General features: G+C 32.1%; 2 protein-coding genes and 1 long non-coding RNA gene across 6 annotated transcripts; all 3 read right to left on the reverse strand.

Moving 5' to 3' along the window:
- On the reverse strand, positions 1-2,761 carry LOC133036979 (uncharacterized). The gene has a single exon (XM_061113768.1). It carries the CDS (start codon positions 2,759-2,761, stop codon positions 113-115), a length of 2,649 nt encoding a protein of 882 aa, XP_060969751.1. The 3' UTR covers positions 1-112.
- A 535-nt stretch (positions 2,762-3,296) lies between these two features.
- On the reverse strand, positions 3,297-4,337 carry LOC133036513 (uncharacterized). The gene is made up of 2 exons (XR_009687133.1): positions 4,266-4,337; positions 3,297-3,541 (listed from the first exon to the last, which is right to left on the reverse strand). It is a non-coding gene; the product is annotated as an uncharacterized LOC133036513 (long non-coding RNA).
- A 10,555-nt stretch (positions 4,338-14,892) lies between these two features.
- Positions 14,893-17,501, reverse strand: LOC115714880 (uncharacterized). 4 transcript variants are annotated; one of them, XM_061114168.1, is made up of 5 exons: positions 17,232-17,501; positions 16,267-16,523; positions 15,517-15,730; positions 15,253-15,422; positions 14,893-15,120 (listed from the first exon to the last, which is right to left on the reverse strand). In XM_061114168.1, the coding sequence occupies exons 1-5, from the start codon at positions 17,338-17,340 to the stop codon at positions 15,049-15,051; spliced, it is 822 nt and encodes a 273-aa protein (XP_060970151.1). In that variant the 5' UTR covers positions 17,341-17,501; the 3' UTR covers positions 14,893-15,048. The 4 variants fall into 4 exon arrangements, with proteins under 4 accessions (XP_060970151.1, XP_060970153.1, XP_030499501.2 ...); XM_061114170.1 differs by having other exon boundaries at positions 14,894-15,120; positions 16,267-16,589; positions 17,232-17,498; XM_030643641.2 differs by having other exon boundaries at positions 14,895-15,120; positions 16,267-16,527; positions 17,232-17,497.
- Between the last annotated feature and the right edge of the window lie 3,626 nt (positions 17,502-21,127).

Here is a 21,127-nt window from a genome sequence, read left to right on the forward strand (position 1 = left end):
TTGATGCATCGCAGTACACCACAAACTTATCCCTGTTATTGGGAACACATAATACAGGGGCTGTTATTAGTTTGTCCTTAAGTGTTTGGAAGCTACCCTCACACTTTTCTGACTAGACAAACTTCTGCGTCTTTCGAGTCAAGTTGGTTAGAGGAGTTGCAATCTTGGAAAATCCTTCAACGAAGCGTCTATAGTAACCAGCTAGACCCAAGAAGCTTCTTACTTCACTTGCAGTCTTAGGTGTTGGCCAGCTCTTGACCGCTTCGATCTTTGTAGGATCCACCTCGACTCCATCTTTGGAAACTATATGGCCTAGGAATGCCACCTTCTCTAACCAGAATTCACATTTCTTGAATTTGGCATATAGTTGGTTCTCCTTAAGTCGGCTTAGAGTCATCCTCAGGTGTTCCTCATGTTCCTCCACGGTTTTGGAGTAGATAAGAATGTCATCAATGAATACAACAACAAACTTATCTAGGTACTCCTTGAACACCCTATTCATCATATCCATGAAGGTTGCTGGGGCGTTAGTTAGTCCGAAAGACATTACTAAGAACTCATAGTGTCCATACCGTGTTTTGAAGGCTGTCTTGGGTATGTCTTCCTTCCGGACCTTCAGCTGGTGATACCCAGATCTTAGATCAATCTTTGAGAACACAGCCGAGCCTTGCAATTGATCAAAGAGGTCGTCAATCCTTGGCAAAGGATACTTATTCTTGATGGTCACCTTGTTGAGCTCACGGTAATCCACGCACATCCTCATACTTCCATCTTTCTTCTTGACGAAGAGTACCGGCGCACCCCAAGGTGAGTAACTCGGTCTAATGAATCCTTTGTCTAAGAGCTCCTGTAGTTGTATTTTAAGCTCTTTTAACTCATTGGGTGCCATTCTGTATGGAGCCTTTGAAATTGGATTAGTCCCTGGGGCTAATTCGATGATGAACTCCACCTCTCTTTCTGGAGGTAGTCCCGGTAGATCTTCTAGAAAGACCTCTGGAAATTCACAAACTATGTGCACATTCTCCACATTTAGTTGCGTCTCTATTGCTCGATCCACTACGCTGGCCAAGAATGCCATGCATCCCGCCTTCATTAGCTGACTAGCTTTCAGGGAAGAGATTAATGGAGTCCTAAGGGCTAGCTTGTCACCCTTGAATATAAATCGATCCCCAGCCTTTGTTTCAAAAACGATCAGTTTCTTTCGGCAATTGATTGTCGCACCGTGACTAGATAGCCAATCCATCCCAAGTATAACATCATATTCCTTCATTCCCAGCTCTATTAGGTCGCCCATGAGTTCTTTGCTTTCGATTATGATAGGTACATCTCGCTTTCTTCTTGTTGATAGCATGGTTTCTCCTGAGGGTAATTCCGTCACAATACCACATCTAAGTAGGTCACATGGCTTATCTATACTATCAATTAACCTAGTAGCTATATAAGAATGAGTAGCTCCAGAATCAAAGAGAGCATTACAAGGCAATCCGTAAATAGAAACCTGACCTGAGACAACAGTGTTGCTTGTGGCCGCTTCTCCTCTGGTGAGAGCAAACACTCGAGCAGGAGCGGCTTGGTTCTCCTTCTTTTGTCCCTTTGGGCAATTTTTCTTCAGATGGCCTGGCTGCCCGCAATTGTTGCACACCCCTGACTTCATCTTACACTCCCCAAGATGTTTTTTATTGCATGTGGGGCAAATTGGGAATTCTACATAGGACCTTTTCACCCCATTGTTGTTATTTTGGACCACTTCTTTCCCCTTTTTATCACGATCATTACCGTGATTTCCCTCATGTTTTCTCTTATTCTCTTGATTTCCTCCATTATTTCTTCGGGCTTCCCACTTAGCAGCATTCTCCTTCTTTATATCATTTTCGAGCAACTCAGCTTCGAGAGCTTTTTCTAACACCTCAGCATAAACTGTGTTGGTCCCCACCATGATTTTCACATCTTTTTTTATCATGGGGTTCATCCCTTTTAAGAACCTTTTGACCCGAAGGGCCTCGGTTGGTACGATCTCTTGTGCAAACTTTGCCAGACGGTCAAATTGCCTAGCATACTCCGTGACAGTGAGATTGTTCTGCCTCAGATTCATAAACTCATCTTCTTTTGCAGCCAGTATGGCGGCACTGTAGTACTTCCTGTTGAACACATCAACAAAGTCCAACAAGGTCATAGTTGTTATGTTGCGACTCTGTCTTACTACTTCCCACCAGATCCGTGCATCCTTTTTAAGTAGGCTGGCAGCACAGGATACTCTTTCCCTATCATTGAGGTCCATATATTCCAATATGGACTCCACTGAGCGCAACCATTCCTCAGCTTCAAGTGAGTCCGAGCTCCCATTGAATATTGGTGGTTGTTGTTTCCTGAATCGCTCGTACACAGGTTCAAAATGTTGTATTAGTTCTGGATTCATTGCAACTGGTTGAAGAGCTAGGTTTCTAACGGCTGGATTTTGATTCCGGCGTAACTCTTCATTCTGAGCTCGTAGCCTTGCAATTTCTTGAGTTAGCTCCTCACGTATACAAGCGTTTTCTCGGAGTATCTCAGCTTGAGCATTGGGAGGTGCTTGTTGTTGTTCGAGTGCTACTTCATCTACCGGTGCTACCGATGCTCCTTGTCTACCTCCCCTACCGCTTTGGCCTCCACGTCGGCCTCCGCGTCTACCATCACCTCGGCCTCCGCCCCTTGCGGGTGCTGGAGCTGCATCCACGTGTATGTTTCTATTGCCGTTGATTCGAACTGATCTTCTTGGAGACATTATTTCCTAATGTTCTTTGTTTGTTTCTTAGAATCACTAAAAGAAGATAAACTTAAATAAGATATCACTATTTTCAAAAAAAAAAAAATGCCCATACTTACATAACTAGTTCAAAAATAATTTCTATTTATAAATAATCACATACAATAATAAAACACACATTTTTTTTTAAGAGTCATATGGTGCTATCTAACATCAAGTTCTAAAATTTCACCCAAAAATTTTATTTTAAACTAACTTGAAATATATTTATATGTATTAAAAAAAATTATTTCATATGGGTAGTACCTAAACTTGGATATTGGTACTAAGGTGTTTTTTTTTTTTTTGAAGTAAAATGCAAATTTAAAAATTACACAAATACACATAAAATGCAAGCATATATAATGAGACTTACTTGGTGGGAAGCGGAAACTTTTTGGCTGATGTGTGTAACTCGTGAGAACGTTCAGGACCGATATAACTGTGGCTCTGATACCAAAACTCTAACGCCCGTACTTTTATAAAAATACTAATTTTATTTACAAGCGTTAAATGCGGAAAATTATAATGTCGCATTTTTATTTAATACTTGAAAATATTCACAACTGGCCAGTTTTCGTACAAAAGACATAATAAATAATAACTAAAATAATTGCGACATAAACTTAATAGCGTAAATAAATAAATAAATAGAGTGTCCTAGACCACCCGCAGTTATATGGCCCTCAGCGAGTTCACACACACAAGCGTCCAAAGTTCCACTCGCCACCAGCATTCTAGACTTTCAGTTACCTTGGTCTGCACATGGTAATTTGATAAGGGTGAGCTACTAAACTCAGTAAGGAAATGTGTGTCAGGTAGTCACATAAATAAAAATAAAACTTAACTAAAAATGCACATGCACATATATTGACAACTAGCAAAACATAAACTTAATCATATCACTAGTAGCTAATAACTAGGTTCTAAGCTAAATCACATAAAATGATTACGCCCAAGTCCGACTTTGGCAAATAAACCCGAGCTATTGGACTAAATGGCGGAGGGCTGGGTTCAGTAAAATCGTACCCACTACTAAATGGCCCCCTATCTACCATATAGACCCAACAGTCAAGTATTTAACCATTATCTTATCGGTCAAACCATGTAACATTATAATCTACCTAATTTAAATAATGTCAAACTACTATACATTATTTAAATAACATAACAATCATAATTAAATAATGTGAATCTTATAAACACACTATTTATATACATACTTAAATAACATGAATCTTATAAACATATTATTTAAATATATATATCTTTAGCAATGGCCATGCTCTAATAGTGTAAACATACATAAATAACATGAATCTTATAAACATATTATTTAAATATATATTATACAGTACATTAAATAACAAACAATAAAGAGTCAGGCAGAAGACCTTAGTTAACTTCTCTTTTACTATTCCCACTCTTTCTATGAATGTTATTACATACAGAAAACTTATGTTTTTCTACTTAATTTCCTTACCTCGAATGTGGAGATCCTAGCTTGATTGCAAAAGTGATCCTTGAGAACTAAAAATTATTTTATGAACAACCTAAATTTCATAATTATTAATTAGAACATATCAGAATGGTATATATAAATATATATATTTATATATATGAAACCTTAAATTTGAATTTAGAAACCTAAAATTATAAAATGATATACCTTAGCTTCCAATAAGATGTAGTTGAATACTAAAACTTGAACGTAACATGATAGTGATGTGATGCCAATATAATGAAGGATATATATTTATATATTTATGAGAGGATGGCGGTGGTCATAATAAAATAGGGTGTTGATGTTCTGCCTTGGCTCTTGGAGAATAAGTGATTGGCTATGGAAGAAGGGAAAAGATGAAATAATTGGAGTGCCGATGGTTTAGCTTTAAGGGAACAAAATAGGTTAATAGAAAATATTGATGGTAGCTTTGATTAGAGAGCACAATAAGATTGAGAGAGATTATGAGAGCGTTTTATCTAAAGCTTATCTTTTAAGTGAATGAGGAAAGAGGTGAGCTCAAACCCTCTACTTATAGGCCTTAAATACTAAACTACACCTCACTCATAATCATACCATCACATACTAACTAACTAAGGTTAAAATTTAAAATTACTTAATAAGTGGATTAATCATATAATGACACATAGTCTCCTAGACTCATTCTTCATGCGATAACAGTTGGAGAATGATTCAAAGTCACGTCCAAGACCCCATATGCACACATAGCTTTATTCTTTTATTTTTTTTTTTCAAATTATTTACTCATTTGAACTATAACCTCCTCCACTAAAACCTCCTTACACCCCACGTGTAGAGTTAGTTCCATTTTTTTATAAACCTAGGTAATATCAACTATTTACCATCTCCTCATTAATAATATGTATATATACCCTAAATGTGATACATACCCCATTTTGGAATGCCACCCGTCCAAATAATAAATTGGCATGCAAGGCTCCTAAGCTTTTAACACAATTCCATGTGTTATATCTCATCACCAAAACTTTTATACCTTATGCTATATGTATAAATATATGCAACATTCTCTAAAATCATTAACCATCCCCATAAATAATTAATCATAATAATGATATTAACTAAACTTATTTCCTAATTCTACAAGTCTAGTACGGAATGAACTAGGCAGCTCATACTAATTTACTCAAGTCTAAATTTATCAAATAAATACTATTTTTTTAAAAAAAAAAACTTTTAAAATACCGTATTCTATGAAATAATTATTTCCACATCGAGATATCTAGACTAACATACTAAAAAGTAATAACAAATACTTTGGTTATTACACTAAAGAATCTTAATAACCAATGCCTAAAATTCCTCAACTTAATTTTGAAATTTTAAATCCAAAACATATTCAGATTTAAGTTGGTTAGTTATAGATAACTAAATATCAACTTAAATAAGAATATTTAATGAAAATTTTAAATTAAGCTTCACAAAGAATCTAGATGGTTATAATTCTATATTTAATTAAATACAAGAAAATACATATAGTTTAGCTTAAAATAAAAAAATTCTTTAAACTATAATTTTCTTAAATTAATTTCAAAATAAATGAAATTAATCATGTTGCTAATCAATTTTATTAGGTTAAACTAGTTTAATTAACCTAGTACAGTTATTCAAATCAGGCAAATGGGCCTTCACAATTGGGGTGGTTCATGTGAGGGGGTGCTGGGTTCAGTATGTCGTACCCACTACTATGGCTTCCAACTCTCACACAAGGCCCAAAAGAGAGGAATTTAACCTTAAAATGAACAACTGTTATTAATTGACTAAGCCCAAAAACTAAATGGGCCTAAATAAAATCTATCAAGAACTATGACATTTTATTTAGCAACAGCAACCTATATGCATCTATAATGAAATTAAACACATAGGCTCACACAGGCACACTTTGGATGGGTCCTATCATGTTGCTAGGTCATACACAGATGAAAGAAGATTGTAAATATACCTGTTACAAATTATTAACTTGACCAAGGGAGCCATGAGTTAAAATCAGATCATTGGATCTATCAACAAGTTAACCATAGCTATTTGCAATCAAGCAATAATAGGTTTTGAAAACTTACACACAAGCTAAAACACATACTCCTGCAACAAGGTTAGCTGGATAGTTGGATGTAGGATTTATTTAATTTTAAATTAAATAATTAATTTCGAAATAATTAATTAAATAAATAAAATATTTTCGAAAAATTAGAAAATTTTAAAAAAATTAAATTTAAAATTAAACCTACAATTTTGAAAAATTAGGTTTCAACCAACCTAAATATCATTTCAAAATTTGCTAACTACTTTTAAAATTTAAATGTTATTTTATAAATAAAAATTAAATAAAAAATTTAAAAAAATAAATGAATATCTTTTTCAGATTTTAAATGTAATTTAAATAAATAATATAACAAAATTTAAAAGTTAGCAAAATATCTTACATCTATTTAAAATTACATGATTATAGTTATCTTATTTTAAATTTAAATAAGGTCAAATTATTTGAAAAAAAGATTTAATTTAAAAATTTAAAATCTGACCTTAAATTTAAAAATAAGATAAGATATAATCAAATTTAAAAATAAAATAGATAATTAAGCAAAAAAGATAGATACTTACTATTTTCAAATTCAAATTACACTAATATCATGAATTAAATTTAAAAAATATTAAATAAATTAATTATGATAATTAGAATTGAATTAGGAATAGTAAATGTATAAATACAGAACTACACAAAAAATCGGAAGTTAATTCCATGAAAAAGCATGAAAAAGCAGGCGGCTGCTAGCAGCCTCTCCGCTCGCGCAGGTGGGATTCAGCTCAACCCCGATTTTTTCGAAACTTCAAAAAATCATAACTAATTCAAATTAAATCAAAATTGTGTTCTGTAAAAAAGTAACTTGCTTAATTTTTTCCATACTATCCAATAAAAATAATGTCAGAAATATATATTCAATTATTTTTCACGAAAATTCACAAACATCAATCAATCATCAAATAACACTCAATACAACATGATACCATCCAAAAAACATCAAACAATCGTTTTAAGATCCAAATTTATTGCAAGAAAATCAATTATCATGGCTTTGAGGCCAGTTGTTGGAATTTATTTTACCAGGATCTTAGATCTACTCACAAGTATGTTTATTAACACCCTAAATATGAACTTTCTAAAACGATGAAATAAACACATATAAAGTTTAGGAAACCTTACATTGGATGCAGCGGAATAATATGACTCCTTCCATTCAGATATCTAGCCCTTGATTCCTTTCTGTAGCAGAGCATTATCAATATCTGAACCTGGATCTCTTTCTCTGAATCTTTGACGCTGAAACTCCTTCTCGCTGAAAGTCTTTCTTCACGATCTTCCTCACTATGATTGAGGTATCACTTGCTGTGTGTGGGCACTACTCATACACTAAGAATTTCGAAATTTAAGAGGGAAGAAAGAGAGAGGGAGTGGTCTGGCAGATAGGGAGAGAGAATGCTCAGGTTTTTCTGAATCAGAAGTGTAATTTTCCTGAAGCCTTCACTATCTATTTATAGCATTCCACTAGGGTTAGGTTTGAATTATTTTGCATTAAAATAATGAAAATATCAGTTTAAATTTCCTACAAAAGTGGCCGGCCATGCTAAGTGGATTTGGGCCTCACTTTTTGCAATTTTGCAGTTTTACCTTTTCTGCATCTGATTTTCTCAAAAACGCAAATTTTCTAATTCAACCATTTAAATGCCAATTCTAACGATTTAATAACTATAAAAAATTATTAAATAATATTGTCATTTATCATATTTATTAATTGAAGCATACAAAGTATCATAATTAACAAATATGCCCCTAAAACTCTTTCTTTACAATTTCGCCCTTACTTAGTGAAAAATTCACAAATAGACATAGTCTAAATTGAGAATTATAATTGATTAATCAAAACTAATTATATGAGTCTTACAAGCAATATTATCTCAACTAGTGCGGGGACCATGGCTCTACATAACCGAGCTTCCAATAAGTAGATCAAGAATTTATTACTAAAATTCACTAACTTATTAATTCTTCGTTGAATCCACGCATAGAACTTAGAATTGCACTCTCAGTTATATAGAATGCTCTATATGTTCCATCATATAGACACATCATTAGTTATCCATTGTTATAATCCTAATGTGATCAATGATCCTCTATATGAATGATCTACACTGTAAAGGGATTTGATTACCGTTACACCCTACTATGCATTTTATCCTTAAAACACTTGACCCCGTATAAATGATATTTCAGCTTATGTGAAATGAGTACTCCACCATTTATGTTCGTTTGGTCAAGCTCGAAGGAGATCATCCTTTGCTTACTATTCGCCAGATAGAAGCTATAGATTCCATGTTTATGTTAGCGCTCCCACTCAATTGCACTACGTGTTCCCAAAATGTACGTATCACCCTGACCTAAAAGTAGGCTTAACTAACAAATCAAAGAACACGAATAGCCTTTCAAGATTGAGCCTAATCATAACAGGATTAAGAACATTTGATCTAGGATCAACTAGGCAATATTGACTTGAATAGATATTACGGTAAGTTTAATAAATCTAAGTCAAAGTTCAATATCGGTCCCTTCCGATGCATACTCCATGCATCCAACCTGAGCTTTACTTTAACCAATGCTCTGGAAAGAACATAGCACTTCTCCAAATGCAAGTAAACTCTGTTGTAGATTATCATATCAGTAAAACCCTATGTCTGATAAATCTAGGAAACTTTATTCACATCGTCATGTTTACTTTCCAATGTGTTGACGGCACAATAAACAGGATCAAGTATGTGAAAAGGGTTTCAGATGAATTTATACATTATGTACATATAATCATGAAATAAATCATGTGAACCATGCAACATTAAATGTTATTTCCGATCTATATTAATAAGTAAATTTGATTATATTGAAATGAGTTTTATTTAGGGCATAAAACCCAACAGAGGCTCCAATATCCAAGCTGATTTATTGCTCCAATTCATGATGGAGACTAGAGCCTCTATTAAAACTCTAGAAACTCAGATGGAACAATAAGCTACTCAAGTGGCAAAACAAGCTCAAGAAAATTCACCTAGCACTAGTGAGGCAAAAGGAAAAGAGCAATGTAAAGCAATTTCCTTGAGGAGTGGAAAGAGTTATGAGGGACCTAGTGGCAAGCAACCTGTTGAAGATGGGGTTCAGGATCAACAGGCACAAACATAGGCACCAAAGGAAAAGAACACTACTGAGGGTCTTGCACCGAAAGAAGCTTCACCTCCGATCAGCATAGATCACCATATTAAAATTCCTTACCCTCAAAGACTCCGCAAGAACAACCTCGACAAGTAGTTTTCAAAATTTCTTGAAATATTTAGGAAGCTACACATTAACATTCCACTTGCGGAGGCCTTGGAGAAAATGCCAACTTACCTGAAGTTCATGAAAGAAATTTTGGCTAAGAAAAGGAAGTTGGAAGAATTCGAGACAGTGGCACTCACAGAGGAGTGCAGTGCAATTTTGCAAAAGAAACTACCGCCCAAGCTTAAAGATCCGGGTAGTTTCAATATTCCATGCTCTATAGGGGGTTCGGTGGAAACTAAAGCTCTTTGTGATCTGGGAGCAAGCATTAATCTAATGCCTTTGTCTGTCTTCAAAAGGCTAGGATTGGGAAAAGCAAAGCCCACAACAGTAACTTTACAACTAGCGGATCATTCTCTGACTCATCCTCGTGGGATAATTGAAGATGTGTTGGTGAAGGTTGGTAAGTTTATCTTCCCTGCTGATTTCTTAATTCTTGATATGGAGGAAGATTCAACTATTCCCATTATTTTGGGAAGACCATTCTTAGCCACGGGGCGAGCATTAATAGATGTTTAAAAGGGAGAGTTAAAGTTGTGAGTGCAAGATGAAGAGGTCAATTTTAATATTTTTGCCCCAACCGACATTCCTACCTGTTGCAAGATTGAGATGGTAAAGGGTTCTTTTGTTAAAACTGATAATAAGAGAGCAAAGCCTAAAGAGCGATTTCGAACGATTCGGCGTCGTTGGAAAAGATTAATGTGTGGTAGTTCTGAAGGTGAACTTACTCTTGTGCAAAACTCTGAAATTAACACTATTGGTGGTCGATTTTCTATGAGGGCTCTTTTGGATGCAAAGGGTCCACCAAACCCCTTCTGATGGGGCTCAGGTAAGTCTCTCTCAACCACAATTTTATTTTAACACATTAGGGACAATATGCATCTTTAGTTAGGGGGGGAGAAATTTAGTTTTTTTTTTGTTTTCCCGTTTTTAGTTAGTTAGTCTTTGTTATTGTTAGTGTCATGTATTGATATCTGAGCTGGAATATTGATTGAACTACTGCTGTTTACTTGTGCAATGGATTGGAATTTTAACCGTGTGCTTAAGTCATGACCTCTTTGAATTAAATTGGATGTTGTGTAAGAAGGTTGTTCATTTAGATGTAAAGCATTTACTTTTGATGTGTATCACTTTTATTCTACTTGGATTGTGGAATGTTGGCTTGACATGGAATAGAACTTGTTTGACATACTCTCTTGAAGCGAAATCCTTGATGATTTTTGTTTGGAAAAGGATTTAGGCAAATTTTCTTTGGATCGATTGAGCCTTTCAAGCTTACCTGAAAAGTTTTATCCTTAGTATACCCAAAGTTGAGCCTTAACCTGTTTTAAAATTCTCACCACTTAACTAAGCGTAATTTGCTATCTTTAACTATTTTCATTCTCAACGTACCTTATTATGCCATAAGCTTTTAATCAAGTTTGGGGGGAATGAAGTGTGTAAGTGGGAAACAATTTTGAAAGTAAGGGATTAAAAAATAATATAGTTGTTATGTGATGTGCCTCTATTGTAAAAAGAAAGAAGAAGAAGAAAAAAAAAAAGAAACATAAATGTGATAATTTCTTTTTGAGAAACAAATGTGAACAATGAGGTAGGCACATAGGAAAAAAAAAGAAAAGTGTAATCTCTTACTAGTTCTTTGGGATGAAATAATGGATAATTGAGGGTGCTTGTTGGGTATAATTTTACTTATGGTATAATGTAGCCTAAATGACTTCTCATCTACCCGTATTACCTAAGCCATGATAGTAACCGAAAAAGACCTTTTGATTCCGAGCAAGAATTGTTCATATTAGTGGAGAGAGGTATGTCATTCAAGCTTATTGAACATGGGTTAGCAGAATGCCGGAGAGTGTAGAATGACTGTGATATGAGTGTCAAAAGAGGTGTTTCGTGTCAATATGAATACTTCTGAATTGTGCATCCAAGTTAATTCTTAGAGCTATTGAGTTGAAATTCTGGTTATTGATTTGCTTGAAGTTGTGCAGGTGGTAGTGGTAGTTCAATCATTGGAATGTTTAGTTATCTATTGCATTGTTTTATTTCAGTTTGAGTTTTAACTTTCCTTGAGGGCGAGTAAAGATTTAGTTTGGGGGTATTTGTTAGGCTATTTTTAGCCTAAGTTTCAGGTCATATTTTATAGTTGTTTTTCTTCTTTATTATTATTTTTGGAATAGAATTACGCTATTTTTCTTTGGTTTCAGGTTTCGACACTTGGAATGCATAAATTAGACAAATTTCGGAAAACAGTGATTTATAAAATAGAGAAAACTTTGAAAGAAAATAAAGTTAAAACTTAAAGCCTGAATTCGACTATGTTCTGATCATATTTTGGAAGAAGTCAAAACATAAAAGTTTTAGATCTCTTTTTTATCTTTCCAACGCATCTTGAATCAGCTCATTTGGAGTTTGTAAGAGAAAGTTATGCCCATTTTACTGAAAGATGTCAAAGTAGAAAAATTGGGTCCAGTCGCCGCGGCGAGATCACCATCGCCGCGGCCATAACTCGAGAACGGAAACGAGGTTTTTACAAGCCCCAGTCGCCGTGGCGAGATACCCTGTGGCCGCGGTGAGCGTCCGTACGGTCAGGGGTATTTTCGTCCGACGAACCCTAAAAATTAGATATAAATAGAAAACTGCGATTGGAAATTAGGGGGAGCGATCTGGAGACCTAAAACGCAGTGAAGAGCGGCAAGAAGAGCAAAGTGAAGATCCAGAGTCATTCCACCAACAGTTTCTTTTTCTATTCCTTTTTAATTTCTTTATGCTGAATATTGTTTTAGGAATGGTTATGGATTTGATTATGAACTAAATTTCCCATTTAGGGAGGATGATGATTGTTGTTTAATGTTTTTGCCTAGTTAATGATTAAGTGCCATTCCTCCATTCTTGATTGTGAAATTGTCTATATTTGTGTTTAGTTCCATGTGTAAGCTTGATCACCTTCTACATGTTCTATGATCTCAATTCAAAATCTGAAAAGTGAGAATTGAGAATGCTAAAATTGGATAATCGATGTTCTATGTGAAACGAGAGTATTCACATGACCTATGTGACAAGTAGATTATTGCTTAATGCTGATTTTATGTTAGTTTAATTAAGAGATTAATTAGAGAACATGTGGTTTAGAACCTAAAAGATCTGAAAAGAGTTAGGTTAACTTATAATCTGTCATTCACTTCAAGAACAAGATAGCAATTAGGCATTAACAATTAGGTAAACATACAACAGGATTCTCCTCCCTATTATCTCATCTTGATTAGTTTTCACTTGTGTTATTTAAGTTTCTTGAATTACTTTCATTCTTTTTGAATCATAAAAGTATTGATTTGCCAAATAGAATCACTCTTTGGATGGATGAATAACTTGTTGGGCTAGATATGATGATCCAGGTTTTTGCTGGATGTATGTAAGTATCGTGAGAATCATGACATGTTATGTATTTATTTGATGAACATTATCATAACTAGCTTGTATAACGTTATTATATTTTTTAATGAATTTATTCATTGCTTTCAAAAAAAAAAATCATATAAAAGGTATAAATGTTATTCACACCTTATAGATGTATTTTTGTAAATAAAGTGCCAATTTATATTTTCTATGTAATAATTCCTAAAAAAATTATTGTGAATAATTAAGAAAATTAAAAAAGAAATTAAAATTTTAAAACTAATTAAGCGATTTAAAATTTATTTATTTTTTTATTAAAAAATACCTTTAGACATTAGAAAAAATATATATTAAAAATTTAATTTTACGGGAACAAAGTTGAGTCTATTTTGTATTTTTTTAAAAATGTATGTTTGTTTAAGTAAAGATAACATTTTTTAGTTTAATTTTTTTTTTTTTCAGAATGATTTTACATGTGTTAACGCAGATTTTCATTAAGCAAGTAATAAATATTATACAAAAATTAATAAATAATAACAGATATAAAAACTCCAGATATTTTTACACAGTTTTGTAGTTAAATCTACATACTCCACGAGTCTTTCTTATTAGGGATATTTTTAGAGTATAGAATACAACAACTGATACTGAATAATAATGATTCTTTCTCAATTGCTGTCCCTTTTCTCATGGATTCTGCCCCTAGGTTGGTAGATACTCTTTTATGGATAGATTTAAATATAAATATATATGAAACATGGACAATCCCCACATTTCATTTAAATCACACGTGAGATCATACTAAATAACTACCAAACCGTTCTTTAGTTTTATCCTTTATAGATGGTTATTGTTGACGTGGAAGGTTACATCTACTCTAATTCGAGTTATCTTTCTTGTCCATCTTGACAAGAAAAAACACTAAGTGTTAAGAAGGTTTCCATCTCGCTATGTCCTCTTTGTGGCTTTTGTAATGCGAGGTGATCTTGTCATTATATATAATGCAAGGCAGTTTATGTTGATACATTTATTCTGCTCGGATGGATGAAGAATATCTTCTTCTTTTTTTCGAGGTAGATCAATAGTTATTATTCTTGTCTCGTTTTTGACTATAAAGCCAACGAGTTTTGAATATTATCTATTTATCCTTTAAATAATAACGAGTTATTCAATATGCATTCAATGATATCATTTAGAATTGATTCGTATTCCATACATTGGACACGTGTCAACTTCTGAAGTGTAGCCAAAATTTGAGTATAACAATAGGTTTATTGAATTTTTAATTATTTTTCTTTATTTAAGATATGAGTTTATAAATATAAATAAGTTTGATATTTTCTTTAAAAATCTTAGTTTGTTTAAATTATTTATTGGATTCTCAATAACTTTTGTTTAATTTTTTAAGTTACCTGTTTATAAATGAAATAAAGTTTGAAAATAAGGAATAATTTTAGTTTTTTAAGTAAAATCAATATTTTTTTAATTAATATAATATTTTATAAGATTTTTAAATAATGTTTATTAATTTTTTTCAGAATTAATAGAATATTGTATTTTTTAAATTTTTTTTTTTTAATAAAAGATGGTAAAATTTTGTATTGGTCAAAGTTTAGGGGTAAACATACTAATTTTTAACGGTAAAAGAAACAAAATCTAACAGATTGAGCATAATTATGTAACTGTTGCATTTTAAGAAATTTTTTTAATAAGTCGTATATTTTAAAAGTCAAAATGAGGCAGTGTCGAAAGTTCAGATATAAAAAATACTAATTATTGAAAAAAAAAAAAGTAAAAAGAATTTTTGTAATGTATATTCATCATTATCCATGTACTTTTGTGAAGAACTTGTAAAATATCATTGCAATTAACATATAGTCTTAATAAAATGAATCCACATATAATTTATAAAAGTTTCTTATTGTAATAATTAATAAGTAATGCTAAGGGTATGGAACAATAAGCCACTACTTAATAAGTAATGCTACTCTCCTCCTTTGCTCTCTTCTCTTCTACTTTCCGATACATGATTCCACAAGCAACCTGAAACATAAAATCTTTTGAACAATTATAATAGACAACAATAATTTATAACAATAAATTACAAGTACATTCGACGCAGTGGCAATAAATAGTCAAGTTATATTAAAATAATATAATAATTAATATACGAACCTTGGAGCCCAGAGGAGCATTATTGCACCAGATAGGGGTATATGATCTAAATCCAGTAGAACAATTACAGTTGGAACACCAGTTGAAATCATCATCAGGATCCACCTCCCCCATAACAAGAACACTTTGATCACTTACACCACTATTGTTGTACTGTGACTCTCCTATCCCTAAGAATATTGTATTATTATTAAGATTGTATCATTATCAAAGGGTATTACATGATGTTCTGACTCCAACAAGAAAAGAAGATTGAGTCATTACTGTTATTATAACTGTAAGGAAGAGGAGCTAATGTTACTTGATCTTCTTCCAGTAGTGCATCATAATAAGTAGTACTGTTGTTGTAGCTTCCGTTACTTGTTAAGTATACATTATTGTTTTGTTCAACTTTCAAATTCGAACCACTGCTGCTATTGACATCTTCATTCATGATCAAGTTTATATTGCCACCACTCTTATATGACATGGCTTGTTCCTATATATAAACATATAATCATTATTAATTAAAATGCCCTGTTCATTCAAGTAGCATCTTAGTAAGGTTTTCCTTTGTTTACATGACAATATTTATAATATTATTATTTCATTTTTATATATATAGAAACTCAAATATACGCTATTTTGTTTTCATTTACTAAATATATTTCTAAAACGTACGTGCGTATACTAACTTTAAGTTATATTTTGACTGACTTTATTTTGTTTGTATATATATAAATATATCTGCCCATAATTAATTCCCAACAAAAATTGACAAGAATATTTCTCATTTATAGAGAAATTGAACCAATAAATACCTAAAATGGAAATTGGAATAAAAAAAATAAAATACATTAAAAGAAAAAAAAAATAAAAACCGCCATTTGACTGACTTTATTTGTTAATATATGTAAATGAAAAAAAAAAAATTATTTCAATAAAAAAATTGCATTGTTTGCCACACACTGATGTTTTTACATATACAAAACTGAAAACATAAATTATTTAAAACATTGGGAAAAGAGTACATACCTGATGAAAATGGTTTAAACGATAGGCATATTCGATATAATTAAAATATGGGGCTTGTTGTTGTGGTTGCGGTTGTAGTTGATTATGAGGATGAAGCATCTGGGTTTGGGAGATTATATTGGGATTATTTTGGTTCTTGTGATAAATAGGTAATCCTAATCGAAGAGTGAGGTCCACAAAGCCATTAATGTCTTCTTTGCTATGATAAGGGTTATAGAAACCCATATCCATTTCTTTTTTCACCATTTGAAATTTCCCTGTCTAATATTATTCAATGTCACCTCACCAATATGTGTAGCTACGATTATAAATGGACTATAGATCTGCCTTATTTTATCACAAAATATAAGTGTCAAAACTTTGTCTATTGTAATGATCGATATTACAAGCAAATAAAATCATATATATACAATGTTGGAAATTTTATGGTGCAACAATATATACATATACATTCTTTTTTTATTTTTTGATATCTAAATAATTTTGATAATAATAATTTTTTCATATAATAATGTACAATAAAGACATCCTGTAAAATAAAGCTCACGAAAAATCAAATCGTGCTCATAGAAAAATAAGATAGTCTCACATAGAGATGGTTAAAAAATGAGTAAAAGATATTATTTATGCCAACAAAAAAATAGACTGCTTCTATATATCTCACTCATTTGTGATCCTTTGATATTCAGTATTGTACGAAATAGTACCGTCTTTTGAGAAAGGAAAAAGTATTATTCTTTAAATAAAAAATATATCAATTTCGCTCTACAAAAAAAGAGCAAATAAACATTACTGTTTTGTAAAGCTTTCAAGTTCAAGATGAACCATATTAAAGCTAGCACATACTAGAATTAGTGGAGGATCTTACAATAATTAAAACCCTAACCTTAGAAAGTAAAATAAAAAAAGATATACATATATATATGTACTAAAAAAAAGAGTAAAAACATTGAGAGAAGACTTACCGGAGAATATACTTGTATTCAAAGAATTCTCTTGTTCTTGAAGTGTATTGTATGTATAGGGGCGGACCTTTTTATAGTGGGTACAAGGTAAGGGGGAAATGCATATCATAGAAAAATAAAGGCCATAATGATCTCTATAAGGTCATGAGGTTCATGTGACTATAAAGGCCTCGAATTCTTAATTATGTTAAAGCACTCACTCACCATTTTTTTTTAACTTTCTCATATAGAAAATCAATGGTCAATATATCATTTAACATCACAACATCCGTTATATATTAATCGTATGGCTAATAAATTATATCTCCATAGATTGGGCCCTAGGGTTGCAACCACACTGCATAATAATAAAATGTTGATAAGAGAGAATCTTTCTGTATTGTTTTTCCTTACAACACTCCTCCTCACATCTATCCTTTAACATATATCATTCAAATTTTAATTTTTTTTTTCTAATTTATAACATAATTCTTACATTACACTATACATTAATTTTTTTTAAAATACATCACAAAATTTTCTCTTTTAAAAATCTTATTATATTTTATTCATTTCAAATATATAATATTAAGGCTAATTAGGATTTTTGCTCCTAAACTTTGACATGTATTAAATAATTATATGCCCCTTAACTTTTATGACTATTAAAAATTCTCTCTGAACTATTAAGATTATTAGATTTAAGGACTTTTGTCCAAATTCATTCAATTTTACTAATTTAATGATTATTTATGTACTAAATCATGCTCCCCAGATTTTGATATCTACCAAATCATGCCTCTCGAACTTTAACATATGCCAAATCATGTTCAATGAATTTTCATCCATGTTAGATTTTTCTTACTAAAATTGGATAAAAGTCCGTAAATTTAACAATTCCAATAGTTCATGGGGGATTTTTAACAATCAGAAAAATTTAAGGGGCATAATTTGGTACATCTCAAAGTTCGAGGAATAAAAATCCTAATTAACCTAATATTATTATATACACATATCCACATACATAAAGAATTATTAAAACTGAAAACAATTGATAAAATATATGTTTAGAGCAATTAATAAATAGTATGCTATAAATTTAGAACATGAATAGTGTATTTAAAGAAACTTCAAAATGAAAAAGAGTATAGAGCATCTGCTATAGTATATTCTTAGTACTAGGATGTTCATTGGATCACATCTAATGGATTTGGACCCAATCGATCCAATCCAATTATTTATTAGATATTGAATTTTGTCATCCGATCAAATCTAATCGAATTGATTCATCTGATCCAATGGATCTATTGGATTGGATCGGTTCTAACTATTGGATGCATTGACTGATTTTTTATTGAATTAGATTGGATCCATCCAATCTATTTTAGCTACCATTTGAGTTAATTCATTAAAAAGAAATATACATATAAAAACATAATTTAAAACTTTATAATCCAACATATATATAGATAATAAACATTAGATTAATCCAACCTAATTCCCATGTTCTCATAATAAAATCGCTAAAAAATAAAATTTATTCAATACACATTGACAATTTTATTAGCGTTTAGAAAGAAAAAACTAATATTTTAGATCTAAGGTTTTTTTTCTTTAATCGCATGTGTTAAGCGTATATTAAATCAATTAATATATATTTTTAAATAAAATATATTAAATATAAAATTATAAATGTATTTTAAAAATATCTAAATATAACTGGATGACCATTAGATGATAATTGGATCGGTTTGGTCGGTTATCCATTGGATTGGATGTCCCATCCAACAACCGATCCGATTCAATTAGATTTCCAAAATTTACACCCAATCCAATCCAATTATATGATTGGATATCCGATTCTATTAGATCGGTTGGGATTGGATCGGTTGTTTGTAATTGGATTGGATGACTTTCTGCACACCCATATTTAGTACAGTCCTTTAAATTTTTTAACACTTCTCTATTTTAGAGATGTTGTGAGTGCTCTTAATAGTCTCTTTATAATAGATATTTTCTTAAAATTTTTAATTAAATGTGATAAAAAAGGCCTTCATTAGCTCCTTTAAATTACACACACATATATATAATAGAGATGTATTTAAACTAATACAACTTGTTGTACATGTAAAAATAATGCATTCTCTAAACTTATTTTAATAATATATAGATAATATTTTATTTTTGTATATTGTATACATGTTCAAAAATTATTATTTTAATAATGTAGAGCTTATTGAGGACTTGTTTGTGTCCCGTGATGTGGAGCTCATCAAACAGACGCCTTTGAGTGTTAATCTTGGGAGTGATAGTTGGTTTTGGAACAAGGATCCAACTAGTTTTTTCACTGTCAAAAGCGCCTATACTCACTTACAGTCGGTCAATGGTAATTGGAACTCATCCATGGAGGAGGATGTTTGGAAGATGTTGTGGAATTAAAGCCCCTCCTAAAGTTTTACATTTTGTTTGAAAAGCTCTTTCGGGTTGTTTGCCTACACGTTCTCAATTGCATAGTAAACATGTCCCTGTGGATTTACATTGTGTGTTTTGCAATTATAGGGAAGAGTCAATTTTTTATGTATTGGTTCAATGCTCCTTTGCTCGCTCTTGTTGGCTCTGATCAGCGTTTTGTGTTGGCCATTCTGTAGCTACCAATTTTTTTGATTGGTTTATGGAAGTGTTGGCAGTAGGCAATATGTGGTTTGTGGAAGAAGCTGTCATGGTTGGTTGGACAATTTGGAAGGCTCGGAATGATATGCTTTGGAATGGTAAAAGTTGTAGTGCTGCTGATGTTGTTTGGATGGCCCGTACCACTCTTTGACAATGGACGTGTGCTAAGTCTAAGAGGATGGACTTGATTTCCATGCCCTCTAATAGCACTCACACAAGAGAACACTAGTCCAAACCGGCTGCTGGACAGTTAAAAATTAATGTGGATGGGCGGTTTTCGAAGACACAAATGAGGTCGGGACTGGTTTTGTCGCACGTGGCTGTGATGGCCGATTAATTGAGGCTTTTTCAACTATTTCTTCTGTCAGTTGCCGGCCAGAAATTGCAGAGATTCTAAGTGTCAAAGAGGCACTTAGTTGGATAAAGAAGAATAACGAGTCAAATGTCATTTTAGAGACGGATTACATTTTAGTTGTTCAAGCTATTCTTAGTTCAGTATCTATGTTGGGTTTTGTGCCCTAAATAAAACTCATTACAATCTGATTAGTTATCAATCTAAGAAGTTTGAAGTGATTTATGTTTGCATGAATTTTTCATGTTTATGGTTTAATATATATATTTAATATATACACAAAATCAGTTAAGTCCAGAACATATATTTATTCACAATTACAGTATTGTCAACACAGTGGAATGTGATTGTAATTATATGATACAAAAGACTAAGTCCCTGTTTCATCAGTGTTTTGGATTTACACTGATGTGATAATCAGCGATGAAGTATACTTACACTTGGAGTAAGTGTTATGTTCTTTTCAGGACATTGGTAAAGTATACTAGTTTCGAATGTATGGAGTATACATTGGACTGGACCGATATTGAACTTAGTCAAGATATTATAAACTTACCGTTGTATCTTTCCAAGTCAATATCACTAGTTGATCTTAGATCAAAAGAATCTAAATCCTGATATGCTTAGGCTCAGTCTCGGGAGTGCTATTCATGTTCTTTGATTTATTAGTTAAGCCTACTTTTGGGTCAGGGTGATACGTATATTTTGGAAACATGATAGTATGATTGAGTGAGAGCGTTGAACATAAATATGGAATCTATAGCTTCTACTGGTGTATAGAAGTCAAGTGATGATTCCCTTCGAGCTTAGCTAAATAGAAGTAAATCGATGAGCTCTGGTTTAAGTGACTATTTCTTAGATCACTAAAACATCATTTACAGGTAGCTAAGTGTTT

Source organism: Cannabis sativa, chromosome 4 (assembly GCF_029168945.1).
Source record: "Cannabis sativa cultivar Pink pepper isolate KNU-18-1 chromosome 4, ASM2916894v1, whole genome shotgun sequence".
In the NCBI taxonomy this organism is placed as follows: Eukaryota; Viridiplantae; Streptophyta; class Magnoliopsida; order Rosales; family Cannabaceae; genus Cannabis; species Cannabis sativa.